This window comes from Perca flavescens, chromosome 2, assembly GCF_004354835.1.
Source record: "Perca flavescens isolate YP-PL-M2 chromosome 2, PFLA_1.0, whole genome shotgun sequence".
Lineage (NCBI taxonomy): Eukaryota > Metazoa > Chordata > Actinopteri > Perciformes > Percidae > Perca > Perca flavescens.
In genome coordinates, this window is record NC_041332.1 from 8,642,884 (window position 1) to 8,660,168 (window position 17,285).

The 17,285-nt window shown below is 42.9% G+C and overlaps 1 protein-coding gene across 1 annotated transcript in view; it reads left to right on the forward strand.

Moving 5' to 3' along the window:
- cacna1ab (calcium channel, voltage-dependent, P/Q type, alpha 1A subunit, b) overlaps positions 1 to 16,934 on the forward strand; it is a 153,706-nt gene extending 136,772 nt beyond the window's left edge. The window contains exons 42-46 of the mRNA XM_028565696.1: positions 5 to 126; positions 1,017 to 1,152; positions 12,584 to 12,785; positions 15,151 to 15,389; positions 16,212 to 16,934. Coding sequence (XP_028421497.1) covers positions 5 to 126; positions 1,017 to 1,152; positions 12,584 to 12,785; positions 15,151 to 15,389; positions 16,212 to 16,934 — 1,422 coding nt within the window. The remainder of the gene's footprint in view (positions 1 to 4; positions 127 to 1,016; positions 1,153 to 12,583; positions 12,786 to 15,150; positions 15,390 to 16,211) is intronic.
- The last annotated feature ends 351 nt before the right edge of the window (positions 16,935 to 17,285 follow it).

Consider the following 17,285-nt stretch of genomic DNA (forward strand, 5'->3'; position numbering starts at 1 on the left):
ACAGAACCGAACACCATTAATGTTTCAGCGCATGGAGCCGCCCTCTGAGGGAGGGGGCACGGACGGCCAGGGGGGTCAAGGCCTCAACAGTCTCCCCAGCACCCAGCCAGATAACCCAAACAGCATGTGAGTAGACTGGGCAGGGACGGGAACCTATATTCTGCGTAATGCACCGAAAGACATGAGACAGCAGGAAACTGTGCTTGCACACAAATACATATTTCCTATAGTTATCTATGCATGTATAATGTAAAGTATACATACACATGATGCCAATTTCTCAAGGCATCTTGCTTATTGTCAAGAGCAATCATTTTTAAATGGGACATAATGTATCGGGAAAGTAAATTGGCAAAAAAATGTTACATGTGCACTAGCTCAACCTCCGGACCTCAGCTGCAGAATTTCATACAGTTATGGTTGTTTTAGATTTTGTAGATGCAGTGGTTTGTGTGGTGCACGAAACTTTTCGTAGTGTGTCTCAGGCTGGATATTTAGTTTGATTTCTTGTAAAAAGAAATCAACAACATTTCTCTTGAATTTATGGAATTAATCTCCCTGATCATTGGCCCTTTTTCACCTGTCAATATTGGTCAACATAGTGAACGTGATGCAGTTATATTTAGAATTTTTTTTTTTTTTCCCAAATTAAAGAAAAACATTTGCTGTAAATACATAGATTTCATGTTCACATCTAAATGAAGAGTTGAGTGAACTGAAGATAAAAATGACTCCAACTCTCAAACATACATACACACTAATTTATCTTCTTGTTCTATCTTTCTTGGCTTTGGGTTACAATGTTTTTCTTTTTGTGTTTGCCTAGTGTGTGTCTGTGTGCTTCCTACTCAGTTTTGTGTGAGCATCACTTATATGGGCAAAAGAAATAAACACTCGAGAAACAGTGTACATTTTTTGCATTAAATCAGCTACTTGATTGAATACTGGTTCGACGGTGATTTGCTTTAGTTCCCTGATTTGTAATCCCCTAACTTGTGTGTATGTGTGGGTGCCAGACCTCCCGAGGGTGGCATGACTGAGAGCCAATCGTGGGTGACGGCCAAAGCCCAGGAAATGTTCCAAAAGACGGGTAATTGGAGCCCCGACAGACCCTACCCCGACAATCCCCACGACAACCGTCACAACCCCCAGGTATGATGAGCACAAACACATATGACCGCACCATGGTAACACGCCAATTCAAGCCCAACCAGTTGTCCGCTCACACAGACAGTTTGTCTCTAACCACGCCGGTTACGTTCTAGCTGTTGCAATACGAATAGATCTCAATACTAATATGAATTTGGCAAGAGTCACAGCAAAACGCAAAAGCACAGTGGAGAAAAACGCAAAATAAAGCCAGTGTTTGAAGACGAGTGACTGAGTGCAAAGTAAAAACCCATTATTCTGTGCCTCTTCAGGTAGGTATTTTATTTTAAATGATCTTTTCTGATTCATATCTAACCTGGATGGATGGGGTAAAATACAAGCAATCAGAGTCCATGGGGCATAATGTGTTTCTAATTGGAGTCTTTCATGATAAAGATCTTGAGGAACTGTCAGACTTAAATCCACTTTCCTGTCTCTGATATGAATGGATTTGACCCACAACTGCAGAGGAATGTAAGAGCTCCACCTTAACGCCCTGTTTGAGGGCGCTTGCTGTGAAAAAGACTGAGAACTAATTAGTCATGCTCCGTCATCCAGAGTTGAAATCTTTTCAGTATCTTAAGTGCTGGATGTTGCTGCTATTACTCCAGCATACATGACATGTAGTGTCTCTTTTTACTTTGAACTCTTCTCTTTTTTTTCTCTCTTTCTTCATCCTTCTGCTCGAAGTCCACATCTCCCGTATTCTCTCAGTCTCACAATCGTCCTATTCTCCCTGATTTTTCCTGTTCACTCTTCAACCTCCTCTTGAGTCAACAGCTAGGAGTTGGTAGATGTGTTTTGTGATGTTACACCTCCTTCTCCTCCTCCTCCTCCTCCTCACTGCCCCTTACTTTCACTTGTCTGTTGGGGACGTCCCTAGCCCCCAGACCCTCATCTCTCTCTCTTCAATCTTATGTCTAGTGCACAGAGATGTACTGGGCCATTTTTTGGAAAGAAAAAGAGATTTGAAAAATAATATTTCCTGTTTTGGATTCTTGATTTGGCAGATTCATGCATTCAAGAAAGGTCCCAGTCATCCTAAATCATTTTCCCCAAATGGTCAGGACATTATACATTAACCTACTTTTTGATGATGTTTATGTGGTTTTAAAGTTTAAAATCTTGCATAATCCAATCCAGTGGTTTGCAAACTTTTTCAATAATGTACCCCCTTTGAAAAAAAAAAAGTACCACCTGACCAGCGCAAAACATTTGTGGTAGAAAACAAAATGCCTACATAAAGAGGCACAATACAGCGCTGCGCCATCAGGGTCTGATTCACTAAACAACATTGTAACTGAAAAACACTTAAATGCTACATTTCAAATGTTTAGAACCCATCACTGAATTCATTCATTATTAGAGTATAAATATATCAGGAATTATTCATAACTGATGCTTTTTTTATAAACATTTAAAAAACTAATCTCATGTACCCCCTGCAGTACTCCAAAGTACCCCTAGGGGTACGCATACGCCCATTTTAGAAACACTGATGTAATCACTACCCACCTCATTTAACTGTTTTTTTAGTTGTAGTTTCTTTATAGTAGTAGCTTGTTTGCTGTCCCCGTGAGGGAATTAGGTTGCAGCAGAAATCACATAGCATCTTTGGCAACAAAAGACAACAATGAACACAATTTCAGACATGTATACATATATCACTACACATAACATGGACCTACATAGACCGGCTGAAAAAAATGTAATAAAATAAAATTCCCAAAAATACTTGTGACTGTACAGGACACTCATTCATTACTAAAGTTGATGTCCTGTGGAAAAAAAACAAAAAAAACTCGGCTGTGTTTTTTGTGAACTGAGGAGCACAGTATCAGTTTAAACGAAGGCAAGGGGCTAGGGTTAACACAACAAAAGGTTGCAACAGTTCATTTATGCAACAACGAGCTGCATAAATGAAGACAGAATTTAAGCCTTTTTATGCCTGAAGTTGAAAAGAAATACAATAAACTTTCTTGATACATTATTAAAGGAACACACTGACTTATTGGGACTTTGTCTTATTCACCGAATCCCCCAGAGTTAGATAAGTCCATACATACCCTTCTCATCTCCGTGCGTGTTGTAACTCTGTCTGATGCACCCACCGCTAGCCTAGCCTAGCACAGACCCTGGAGGTAACAGGTTCCAACTAGCCTACTGCTCCCAATAAGTGACAAAATAACGGCAACATTTTCCTATTTACATGTTGTGATTTGTATAGTCAGTCCTTCCAGAAAAATGCGGAATTGTTTTGTGATTGTTGTGGGCAAAAATCCTTGATTATGTTATATGTTATATATATATATATATATATATATATATATATATATATATATATATATATATATATATATAATTATGTATATATTATATTATATATATTATATGTGGGATATTTATGCAATTTTATGCGATGAAATTGCGGGAACTTGCAAAAACTGTGGTTTGATGAAAAAGAGAAAAAAAAAAGATTCCCCCAACACCCTGCTTTTCGATGATGTTCAAGTCGCGTAATTACGTCACTTCATAACGTTCCCATGGCAACAGGGGAAAATGGCTGTTCTTGTGTGAAGTAAACACAAAAATTTTCAACTTTCTGCTAAGATATATGTGACTTTTTTGCAACGAAAATGCAGGGATTACGAAATCATGCAAGTCCCGCATATTTTGCGCGGAAATCGGCAATTTATGCGGTGAAAGTGCGGCAGACAGTTAGAAGATGGCTATGTCTCATGTGACCTTGTTATTTGTACACGCTGTGACTATCCAAATCACAACATGTAAATAGGAACATGTTGGCGTTATTTTGTCACTTATTGGGAGCAGTAGGCTAGTTGGAGCCAGGTACCTCCAGGGTCTGTGCTAAGCTAGGCTAGCGGTGGGGGCGTCAGTAAGAGTTACACCACGCACAGAGATGAGAAGGGTATTTATGGACTTATCTAACTCTGGGGGATACAGTGAATAAGACAAAGTCCCAATAAGTCGGCGTGTTCCTTTAAGTTTGCTTCATGTCCCTTCCACCTCAGTTAGCGCCTCCCTCGTTTAGTGGATGACAACTCCACCCCCCACACACACACACACACACACACACACACACACACCCCCCCCCCCCCCCATACCCCCCACCCCCTGTCCGAGTCCCCTCCCTCAGCAGACGGTGGTCACGCCCTCTGTCGTTGTGTTTTACAGACGGTAGAGATGAGGGAGATGGGGCGGGACGGGTACTCCGACACTGAGCCCTATCACCCAATGGATGGGCATGGGCGGACCCTCTCCATGCCCCGCCTCTCGGCAGACAACCAAGTGAGCACCTTCATCCCAACCATCACCACCACCATCCTCATCACTCCCCCATTACTAGGCCTGGTAGCAGTGAGGACAGTTGAAGTGAATTGAAAAAAAGTTTCTCCTTCCATCCTTAACAGAGCAGAGAACTGAGCCTCATATGAACCAAACCCTTCTTTTTAAGTACCAAAGAAATATATACAGATATGAATTTTCTAATTTATTTAAGATATGCATTTTTTAAAGACATACTGTATCTACTGATTTGTTTGGCCTTTTTTCTGCGTTCAACTACCGGATATGAGCTTTTTTTCATTTTTTTTCTCATCTCTTTTTTTTCTCTTTTAAAAAAAATCTTAAGTCATTATGTATTCATATAATACATATTAATATCTTAGAAAATAATTGAAAGTGATTTCATGTGTTTTTTTTGTTAATCATGGCTCTAATTCTCTGCATGGGAAACATGGTTCACTTCCTACAAAATGTTTTGACAGGATGCAAAGAAGCAGTGAGACATTTTTGCAAATTCACCTCCCTGTCCAGTCTTCCTGTTTGTCTTCCCATCCCTCCCTCCCTCCCTTCCTGCCACCATTCCTCCACCCTCACTCTAAAAACGCTCCACTCATCCAGCGGCCGACCCACCGCCGCTCAGCTCCAAAACAGCTGCTCTCTCGGCGGTACATGCTAACACCGGAGCAGGCAGCAAAACGGGTCGGAGTGCTGGATAAGTGTTCTAGATATGTATACAAATTATATATCTAGAAATACATTTCTAGAAGACCTACACTATATGTATAGAATATATAATATATATATATATATCTTGTCGCTTCCAACCTTTTCCTGTTCCCTAACCCATTTCCATTATATCCTTGGTGTGTCTGTCCTGTGTAAACTGTGGCCAGAGTTAGTGTCTCTCTTCAGTAGTGAAAATGAGAAAATACAACCGACTCATTAAGTGTGATGCGCTAAAATGATTTGAAACGGATACGACCACATGAAGAAAAGAATATAAAAACTGTAGGCTGCCATTTCATGGCCTTTGGAAATCATTTTATGGTACATTCTGGTTGACACTGGTTGAGAGACAGAGGGGTGTTATAGAAGTTACTATAGAGGTTTTATGGTTAGATCCCAGTTCATTCCTTTTCCTATTAACTACAAAATGACTAAGAGAGAACAAAATTAATTTTGGGGCCCTATCTTGCACCCAGCGCAGCGCAAAGCCCGACGCAAGTGTTTTTACTAGTTTAAGACCGACGCAGTTGTCAAATTCCCATCCAGCGCCCGCGTTGTTTAAATAGCAAATGCACCTGCACCCTCCTGCGCGCCCATGCGCTGGTCTTACAGGGAGGTGTGTTCAGGTGCATTCTTGGCGTAATGCTATCTTGAGGCAGCGGGGAAGTGATCGCGCCATTGACCAAAAAAACCTGGTCTGAAGTCAGTAACGCAGCATTTCATTGTTATTTTAACTAGGCTCGTGCACAGCGCGCGCGCACTATGCTTGTTACACACACAAAAAAATATATATTACAATATGAAATAGTATTATGAGATGATCTGCTCGCGCGCTTTCACTTCACGGATGAGCAGATCAGTTTCTTCTCCTGAAAATCTCTCCTTCCTGCTTAGCAAATCCACCATCATAATAGCAATGCGCCAAGGTCCAAACGCAGCTGGCTTTTAAAGGGAATGGGAGATGACACTCTGATTGGTTTATTGCATGTTACGCCCAAAACACACCTATGATTAATAACGACACTAAGACACGGAACCTTTTTTTAGTCTAAAGTAACAGTGGTTTCGTACACGCCCTAAACGCACCTGCGCCAGGTGCTTCACACCATGCACTTGGATCGTTAAAATAGGGCCAATCATATTTACATATTCTGCAATTTAAGCTGAGATCAGGCACAGGTGCAAACCTGTAAAATCCTAATTACACACAGAATTTTAAATCTGATCTCATGAATTTCTTCCAGCAGGTTTGGTGGGCTTTTAGACTTTGAGAGGGCTCTTAATAATAATTTCTGGTTGACCTTAACAGGAGATGTCCTTATCTCTGATTAGGGTTATATCTGTGTTACAGGTCTAAAATAGAAAATACGGCGGACGATACAGGGACATTGCTTGTCCAAGTGTCCACTTCTCATGTCCTGTAGGCGAATTGTTTCACCCTCTCTCTTCCCTTTCATGTCTTCATCTGTCCTGTGGAATTAAAGGCCTAAAATGCCCCCCAAAAAATAATCAAAGATAAATAAATAAACCTGCTCACATAGAGCACATCTGCGTGCCCTCGTGGGTTGCAGATTTTTTTTCCCGTCATGAATTTGTGTTGAAATTTACAACCTGTGATATTCAGAAGATATTTTCCATGTAGGACTTTACCATGAAGCTTCTGGCTGCAGTTGCACGCACACACACACACACACACACACACACACATTCATTCCATACTCCTACATGTCACTGCATCCAGTCATGTTGCTCTCACTTTGGTATTCTGGTAACTCCATGGAGTGTTTTTGTATGAGCGTTCAGAGGATGAGATAGGAGAGCGTATAAGAGAAGTGTGATGTTCACACGTACACAGAGGAGTGTGACAAGAGTAGAGAAGGTGTCAGGGCAGTTTCTACTTATTCTTCTTATTCTTCTAGTGTTCAAAGTGTTTAATTTATAAGAAGGGTGGAACTATTTTGGAGCAAGAGTTAAAACTTAAAAAAAACACTTTACTTTTGTTAGTGTGGACAGTAATAATGTGCAATCATTTTGTAAATGTTACGATGTTACTTAGGCCTCTCTTGCTTTTTGTCCCCTAAAATATACTGGAAACAGTTCCTACACTGTTTATATGACGCAGATTTAAAATACCCTCAAATTAAAGCTGACGGTTAGCACTTTACACCCATACTGCAGTTATTGTCTCATTTTAAATCCAATATGCCGGAGCTTAGAGCCGACACAACAAAAACACGTTTCACTCTCCAAATGCAATTTTAGCTGTGAATGCACTCTTTGTGTACTTGTCCTTTCAAATGGAGAGTGGACAATCCGTTCTCTCTTAACTTCTCTTTATATTTTGGGCAGGCTCCACTCATTTGGACACAGTCCATGCTCATTAAAACAAGCACTACCTGGCCCAGGTTTGGTGCCTGTAGTTTTGTCCTGGAACATACAGTACAAGTCGTGGTGTTAATATTATTAGATAGTAGCTGAACATAAATAAAGGTAGACTTCAGTGGGAGTGTAGAACCTGTGTGTGTGTGTGTGTGTGTGTGTGTGTGTGTGTGTGTGTGTGTGTGTGTGTGTGTGTGTGTGTGTGTGTGTGTGTGCGTGTGTGTTGCGTGTACAGTATATGTGTGTCATAACACTGTTACTTACTGCCTTCTAACACTGCTCTGCCTTACAGAGAGCTCATGCTGTTTCGGTAAGTGTGTGTTAGTGTGTGTGTGTGTGTGTGTGTGTGTGTGTGTGTGTGTGTGTGTGTGTGTGTGTGTGTGTGGACATGCATCTTATATTGTCCTCTGTCCTCTGCAAGTGATATTGTCCTCTGTCCTCTCCCGCTCACTGGCACACCCACCTGGCTCTTATACGTGTGCACTGGCCTTCTTTAAATGAACTAGGTTCTCTCTCTTTCTCCTCTCTCTGTCCCCCCCCTTCACCATTCATTTGTTCCTCCTTTTAACCTCTGAACTTTCTATTTCATCCTTTCCGTTTTACATTTCCTACATCCCTCTCCTTCTATTTTCCTATCCCCTCCCTTCCAAAACTTTATCTACTCAAATTAATCTCATAATCCCCCCCCCTCCTCTCCTCCTCATATCTCTGTTGTTGTTTCTTATTCCTTTTATATATTTATTCATTTCTGTCTCTCTGCCTCTATTCTCTTTCGGTCCTGGCGGCTATGTCGGGCCTATGCTCTGTGTGTGTGTGTGTGTGTGTGTGTGTGTGTGTGTGTGTGTGTGTGTGTGTGTGTGTGTGTGCGCGCGTGCTACACTGCTCTGCTTTACGTATCATCTCTGTGTTTGCCTGCTCTGCAGCGGAGGAGACACAGGCCTCGCGGAAATAACCTCAGTGTATGTACCTCTATCTCTCTATCTCTCTCTCCCTCCCCTATTGATTCTTCTGTCAATCATTTTTCAAACTGGGGGTGAACTGCAGTAGGACATTCAGTTTCACGTTAATATCCTCTGGGTTTTCGCTCAATTAAACCCCATTTTTGATACTATTATATGCTGTGCATTTCTTTCCATCAATAGCCATTCAAGATATTTGTATTCTGTAATTGCCAGGAGCACGGTCTTGAGTCAGACATTTAAGGGGGACCAATGGGTGGGGTTAGCAATTTCCTCGGCAGTCAGTCTTAGTTCCATTCCAAACATTTCTCTCTGTACTTTCAGTCTTACCTCTTCTCCTGTGCACGTCCACAACACTCATAACCAGTGTTGGATGTACAGTATAGTAACACACACCGGACACAGAGCGCCTGAGACAACCCATGCACACTCAAGTGTATCTACAGTAGTGGGTCGGGGTTACACGGCACATCCAGTATAAGTGTCCTTACTAAAGGCAGTAAATTAGCTCGCTATCAAATATCAGGTGGTGCCTTGTCACAATTATTTAGGAAGACAAATGCTCATATTATATACAGTATGTTCTCTCTTTTCCCTGGGATCAAGTATTTGCATAATACAGTTTTGACAGTCACATGAAACCGCTCGGAAGTGAGTTTACTGTGCTTCTCTGCACCTAAAAAGAGACACAATTTGAGTTGTGTTGATGCAGTGAACCCCCCCCCACCCCACCCACGTAGTCCGCCAAGCTCTTTGAATCAACTGTGGCCTAATTGTCACGATTCAGATCTACTTCGATCACCTCTCCCTCTTTCTACCTATCCTTTTCTTCTCTAAGCTGTCCCCCAGTCTCTCTTTCTTTTTCCCTCTTTCTTTCTCTCTCACCCGTGTCTGCTCATGTTGAGGTCGCTCTGCTCTCCATTGTTTGTTCTCTGTGATGACTTTCCCTGGAGTTCTGCTTGTATGCAGCGCGCGTGTGTGTGTGTGCGTGTGCGTGCGTGTGCGTGTGTGTGTGCGCGCGCGTGTGTGTGCGTGTGTGTGTTTGTGGTCCTCTGTGTGTGTTACATGTGCGTTGTAGTTGGTTGCATCGCTGCAGACCGGGTCAACAGTGTAAGACATAAGCATGGACTGGCCTGATGTGCGACTGTTGGCCTGTACGGGGGGATTGGCAGCGTGCCGGCATGTCATTAGTCATGCATGACGTGGCAGAGCTGAGTTTCGCAGTGGATGTGATGGGGAGCAAGCGGTGTACCAATGAGGGAAAGCTTTATTCCAAAGCCTGAAAGGTGGAGAGAAAGTTGGACAGAGACAGAGTGGCTGTGTCATGTTCAGCACTTCTGTCTCCCTTACGTTGCATGACGTCATTGTTTGGAACTTTTCAGCGCATCATTTGCTACGACTAGGGGTGTAATGTAAAAATGAATTCAGCCAACAGCTTGTTTATACACACAAGTCACCGGATTGATAATGTTACTGTGATATGTCTTTTATCAATTTCATCCCAAAATAAGACATATACATCTACAGTAAACAGTGACTGGAAAAGTAGTGCAAAGAGACACAGCTGTGTGCCTCTAAAAACCAGAAGTATTAGTAATGATATAAGTATTAACGTTAGTTGAGGTAGTAGTACTAACAGTAGTAATACGACTTCCTTCTTTTAACATTTTAACTTGTTTGAATTGCCTTTTCTTGCTTTTAACTTGTTTTCATTTCATTTGAGTTACTCATGCATTCAATTTCTTGTATGAAAGGTGCTCTATGATTACGTTTATTTAAAATAAATGTAATAAAAAGACTGAAATGCTATATTGAAGTCACGCAGCTGCATGAAAACACTGGCAATCCAAGTATTCACTGATCATTTTGACAAAATGTAGTGTTTTGAAATGTTATTACATCCCTAGTTCCAACCCATGGAACAGTGAGGCTCATTATCATGACATAAATATTGAAAAGAAACGTGTCATTCCAAAATAGACACCCAGAAAATGTGAAAAGTAACACATCCTTTTCAAGTTTGTGTGTGTGTGTGTGTGTGTGTGTGTGTGTGTGTGTGTGTGTGTGTGTGTGTGTGTGTGTGTGTGTGTGTGTGTGTGTGTGTGTGTGTGTGTGTGTGTGCGTGTGCATGTGTGTAAGTGTATTAAGTGTAGCACTGTGCTGCCGGCTACCCAGAGCATGGCTTGTGTTAGGCTGCTCGGAGAGTGTACAGACCACTGTCTGTGTGGAGTGCAGCTCCTCTCAGGACAGTGAATCCTCCTTGTGTGTGTCTGGGTCTTTGTCCGGGCTGCTGCTTTACGGACTGACATGTGCTTTTTCATCAGGGTGATGTGAAGCTTTACGGGGGTTCATAGTGTGAGCAGTGTCCTGTCCTGGTCAGAAGAGCCTGAGAATGAACCCAGCAAGACAATCAAGACATTATGTATTACTTGAGCCAGTTCCTTTATATGCTTTGCTGTACCTCACTGTTTACCTGACATGTTGCCTGATGCAAAAACACAGTCACAAACAGATAAAAAATTATTCCAGCAAGTTTGCGCATCACATTTTTATGTCTTTACACACATAGTAGCCTACTAGACAGTTTCAAACAGATTTATAAATAGTCCTAATATACAGGACAGGAAGTTACTGTCACTTTTTTAAAGGCCAATGCTTTGACTTTGATTTAACTGATATGATTTGAACATGTCACACCCTTATGTTAAAATATTTTTGCAATACAACAATCAATCCCTTTTTCCTGATTTTCCTGTCGGGTTCTTGCAGAGCATTTTGACCAGACTCAAGGGTTATGGAATGTCAGTTTACCTTATCCACGTGGCTGCCATATTTGATTTATGTCATTCTGTTGTACATGGTGTTGGGAAACCTATATGAGACGTAAATGACCGAGACAAGCAGTCTTTGGACAAAAATATATTTAATTATGTCTAAATATTTTTTTCTGATGAGCAGAATAGGAGAGGAAATAATGACAAATATCTTAATAAATTCAAGTAGAACGTGGAGAAAGATTATGTTGATCCATTAGTTAAAATTAAGCCAGATTTTTGCTACTAATCCGCTATTACAAGTGTCTGTGTATGTGCTTCATGCATGTGTCACTTGATGTGTTAAAACCAGTAATAATTTGGTAGAATTTACACTGAGATTTTTGTTATTTTCTTTTTTGAATGAAGAAAAAAAATCGAATTATTTTGAATATTACCAAAAAATGTGAGGGAAAATAACAGTAATGTCAGGGTCTTTGTCCAATCATCGCTTCTCTAACCAGCATCAAACACCTGCTGTTCTTTGCTGGTCTGATGACTACTACTATAGTACTAACTTTGAAAAAGAGGGGGAAAAAAGGCTTTCCAACCTGACTATGATCTAACTGAAATATGGCTGCCATTTGCCGGTGCATGTGAGGCATGGTTTCTATGGCCCTCCTTCATGCTTGCTCTCTGTCTCTCTGCCCCTTTCTTCTCTTCCTGTCAGTTCCTTGTTTATCTCGTCTGTTTCATTCCTCCACGTTTTGGTGAAGAAGCATGGTATTACATGTGCTTGTCAAAGGCTTAGTAGTTAGGGATTTCAGGTGCTATGGGTCAAGCTATTAGAATGCAAACACTGTGAGCCAATATATGATTCAAGATGGGTCAAATAGTACTTGTTTCAGATCAGATGGGTGCACCACCTTCCTAAACCATGAGTTATTTGCTACTGCTGTTTGACCCAAGTCAGATATTGTCATTCAGTATCCACATATACACACAGGAATGCACAATCTGACAGACGTTCAACCACAGCGCTGCAGTAGTGTCGTACACTCCTTAAAAGTCAGCAAAGTGAGTGTTGAGTGTCGTCCTTCTCAGAGCTGAGGATGGACTTCACCAGTCAGGATGCACTAAATCTCACTTCTTTTCTCCTTCTCTCTTTTTTTCTCTCTCTCCTCCACTATTTTTTGTATCTCTTTTCTCCTCATCTTATCACACCGTCTCCTACCATATGTTCTCCCTTTCTGTCCGTCCCCTCTCCCTTTCTACATCTCCCTCTCTCCGCGCTCTCCTTCACCCTCGCAGACCATCACTGACACCAGTCCGATGCGCCGCTCCACCTCCAGCCTGGTCCACGGGCGTACGGGCCGGGGCGTGAGGCTGGACGACTACTCCCTGGAGAGGGTGGTGTCTGAGGAGGGGAGACACGGGGGAGGACGCAGACACAGACACAGGAGTCACGGGGCCTCACAGCGCTCCCTGACCAGATACACTGACGCCGACACGGGTGAGTCACTCATAGTAGACATCTATGTACTACCTTTAATGCCTACCTAACGTCTGACAAACTGCAAAATCTGCACGTCTAAAGGTTTACAGCTGTAAGTGCCATCATGTCTCCAATGCGCAACTTACTTACTGTAGGAGTACTTATTCTTTTGGCGTAGCTGTTGAACAGATATTTGGTGTGGCTGTAGGGTAATGTCTTTCTGTCTGTTAAAGGTCCCATATCATGCTCATTTTCAGGTTCATACTTGTATTTTGGGTTTCTACTAAAACATATTATCACGCTTTAATGTTCAAAAAATCACTTTTTTTCTCATACTGTCTGTCTGAATATACCTGTCTTCACCCTCTGTCTGAAATGCTCCGTTTTAGCGCCTGTCTCTGAACATGTCAAGTTGGGCCTGATAAGCTGAGAGTGTCCTAAAATGGCCACCATACAGAGGATAAACAACATGGCCATTCCTCAGACACTTTAGCAGCAGGCATAGCTGTCTACCAAAATGCATTTTAATACTACTACTAGGGTCATACAATTCAGTCATCATTCCGATTCTACACATAGTGCCTTTAAAGGAATACGCTTTGGAATACGTTTGTTGAAATAGGGCTTATCACGGTCTCCCATAGCTGTAGATAGGTGGGCCAACGCATTTTTTGTCTCAGTGCAAGTAATTAGGTTGTTTTCTTGTCTTTTGTTGGCTCACTTTTACTCACAACATGCTAACCGGCAACATAGGATTCCATTCACTATGCTAAGCTAACTAGCAGTGGCGCTGCCAGTGTTGCACCGGACCAAAACAATGCATGCACAAAAAATGCGTTGGCCCACCTATCTACAGCTATGGGAGACCGCGATAAGCCCTATTTCAACAAACGGTGGCATATCCCTTTAAGGTTTTATTAACGAGACAATATTGTTGTGCAAGCCTTTTGGATGGTTTCAGGAAGAGTTGGTCCTTCAAACGTTTTCCTATGAGCCGTGTTTGCCAGAGCACAGTCAGCGCAAGTTCCTGTTAAATTATTTCCCAAATCAGTGATTAGGCAAAACCATTGACTGATATGAGATTAAGTCCTTAAAAAAATGAGAGTACACAACAGGATTTCTGTTGAGAAGTTATGGAGACACTGGAGTTTGATACATCTTAGCCACAATTTCAGATTTCCTAAAATTGACAATAAACACATACAGTACAGGCCAAACGTTTGGACACACCTTCTCATTCAATGTGTTTCTTTATTTTCATGACTATTTGCATCGTAGATTCTCACTGAAGGCATCAAAACTTTGAATGAACACAAGGAATTATGTACTTAACAAAAAAGTGTGAAATAACTGAAAACATGTCTTATATTTTAGATTATTCAAAGTAGCCACCCTTTGCTTTTTTTGCTAACTCTGCAAACCCTTAGTGTTCTCTCAATGAGCTTCATGAGGTAGTCACCTGAAATGGTTTTACCTTCACAGGTGTGCTTTGTCAGGGTTAATTAGTGGAATTTTTTCCTTATTAATAAAAAAAGCAAAGAGTGGCTACTTTGAAGAATCTAAAATATAAGACATGTTTTCAGTTATTTCACACTTTTTTGTTAAGTACATAATTCCATATGTGTTCATTCATAGTTTTGATGCCTTCAGTAAGAATTTACAATGTAAATAATCATGAAAATAAAAAGGAAACGCATTGAATGAGAAGGTGTGTCCAAACATTTGGCCTGTACTGTACATAGACAACATAGACATCCAGTGATGATGTTACAGCCAAGGGCAACTCAGTAGCAGTTGTTGAGACAATTAAGAGAAATCTGTGTATTTATTGAGCTAAGAGAGCAGAGTTGTTATCATATTCACTCAATTTCATGTCAGTCAAGCCTTGGCACAAAGAAGTCCTTGAAAAGAACATTGCCCACTTCATCACTAATTGCGAGTGCAAATTGCATGCTTCAGCTGCAAATAGAATGAAACAGGGCTGGCACAGTTAAACTCTAAATCTTTTCTATAATTGGAGAGCTCTCTAATCTGATGGTGAGGACTCTCATCTGCTTCCTGCACCCAGTAGAGATGATGCTGTTTTAAATTAGTTTTCGTCGCTGTACATTTGACTGCCATGTTTAATTGATTTTTGCAATCAATTTTTTTTTTCTGTAAAATCCAGTACTTGTTATTAACTTGTCTTTTGCCTTACTTTTCCCTCATGAAAAAAACAATCTTTAATCCACCGTAGTGATTTATGGGGGGATATTGTAATCTTAATTTTATTGGTGATGTTGTAATCCTAATGTGTATGTCTTCACCTCAGGTAGCTCAAATCTTGACAAAATCACAAGTGGTCTTGTTTTTGCCAATGTAAACTGAGACATGTCCTTGCTAGGTCTGGGCACAGACCTCAGCACGACCACGCAGTCGGGCGACCTTCCACCCAAGGAGCACGAGCGGGACCGCGGCCGGACCAAGGACCGTCGTCACCACCATCACCACCATCACCACCACAGCTCCATGGACAAGGAGCGCTACGGCCCTGACAGACACGATTACTCCCACAGGCACCCCCACAACCGCCACTGGTCCCGCTCACCCAGCGACGGGCCTGATGGACGTGGACACAGACAGGTGGGCTCCACAGACACCGAGATGAATGCCAAAATTAGGGACAACCTCCCGATACTGTCTTTCCTGTTCTTTCTTCTTAATTTCCATATATGTAGATGACGTTATATAAAGCTTTTTACTCAATACAGGTTGGATTAAAAAGGCCAAATAGCCTCGAGGATGTTCTGTACGGTCATTGTGGATACTTCAGGGCTGGACAGTGGTACTTAAACATCCTACCTAGTTACATTACACTCAATCCTGTAGTCACAGTAGGGTAGGCTTTCTCAGGTATTAGCCTGGGTTTGAATCCCAGTATACCTGTTTCAAGGAGCTGAGCCCAGAGGTGAATCATTCATAATATTATGAAGTGATCCTTAACCCCTGTCTTTTGCACCCTCCACGACAACTGTTAACACAGTTCACAGAAAGTCATACACCAACTTATGTATATCAATCTCTCTTTTTTTTTTGTGTTATGCTTTTTTCTTTATCACTGTTTCTCTCTCTGTCCATTTTTCTTCAATGTGACGTGTTGCTTCTTGATGTCAATTTTTTGCCTCATCACTATGTTTTTGAATGATTTTCAATGGTGTCTATCTATCTATCTATCTGTCTCTCTATCTATCTATCTATCTGTCTATCTGTCTATCTATCTATCTATCTATCTGTCTATCTATCTATCTATCTATCTATCTATCTATCTATCTATCTATCTATCTATCTGTCTGTCTATCTATCTATCTATCTATCTATCTACCACCACCACTCTATCTATTCTGGTCTCTGTTGTTGTTGTTGTTGTGGTGCGTTTTGATTTTCCTTGTTTACATTTTGCTGTAGGGCAGTAGTTCGGTGAGCGGCAGCCCGGTCCCCTCCACCTCGGGGACCAGCACTCCGCGGAGAGGCCGTCGCCAGCTACCCCAGACCCCTGCTGTACCCCGACCGCATGTCACCTACTCCCCCACTGTCCGCAAGCCCAGCTACGGCCCCCCGGGGCCGGGCCGTCTGCGCTCGCCCTCCCCCAGACACTTCTCCCCGCCAGACCACGACAGAGGCTACCACCACCGACCCCCTTCGCGCCAGGTTTCTCCCCACCACGGGGCCTCCCCGCCCCGCCACGGTTCGCCACGCTCCCCCAGGCACCAGTCCCCGCGCTCGCCCCTCCACGGCTCGCCCAGGTCCCCTCACCGAGGCCGCTGGAGCGGGCCCCCGCCCGGGGACAGCCTGGAGGGCAACGGGCCCTTCTACGAGCGCGACTACGAGTACGAGCGGCACCATGAGCCCCCCGCCTACGAGCAAAGCCTCTCCCACGGCAACCCGCACCCACATGGGGGAAATCCTCACCCGCGTTCGCCTAGGACTGCCCGCCACGGGCCCCCTCCGCCCCCTCACCCGCATCCACGCAGGGTCCCCAATGGCTACCGCTCATCCTCGCCTTCCCCACATCGGCGGGGACCCTGCGGGGCACCCCCCCATCCACACCACCGCCCCCCCCACGCCCGAGGGCCCCGCAAGGGCCTGCATGAACCTTATAGCGAGACGGACGAGGACGACTGGTGCTAGCGACCACAGGAAGCGAGGGATAAGGGCAGGAGAGGAGAAGAATAGCAGCCTCCGGTGCTCTGGCTTCTGGCCTTGGATATGTAGACTTTTTTTAATATAGCAGAGTTGGTGAAAATGTTGAGGGGGGGGCGGGTTGGAGATTTTGCGCGAGACTGAAATCAGTGACAGAGCAGCACACGCATGAAATGAAAAAGAGACAGCCAAGACAACTAGGGGGCAAGGCCCAGGCACAGTTTACCTCTGCCTCTCTCCGTCTCAGAACTACACTTCCCAGAATTCTGTGCTTGACCAGCAAGGCCGGGCTGCAAGAGGAAGAAGCGAGGGAGAAGCGTGCAAAATGGCCACGGATGA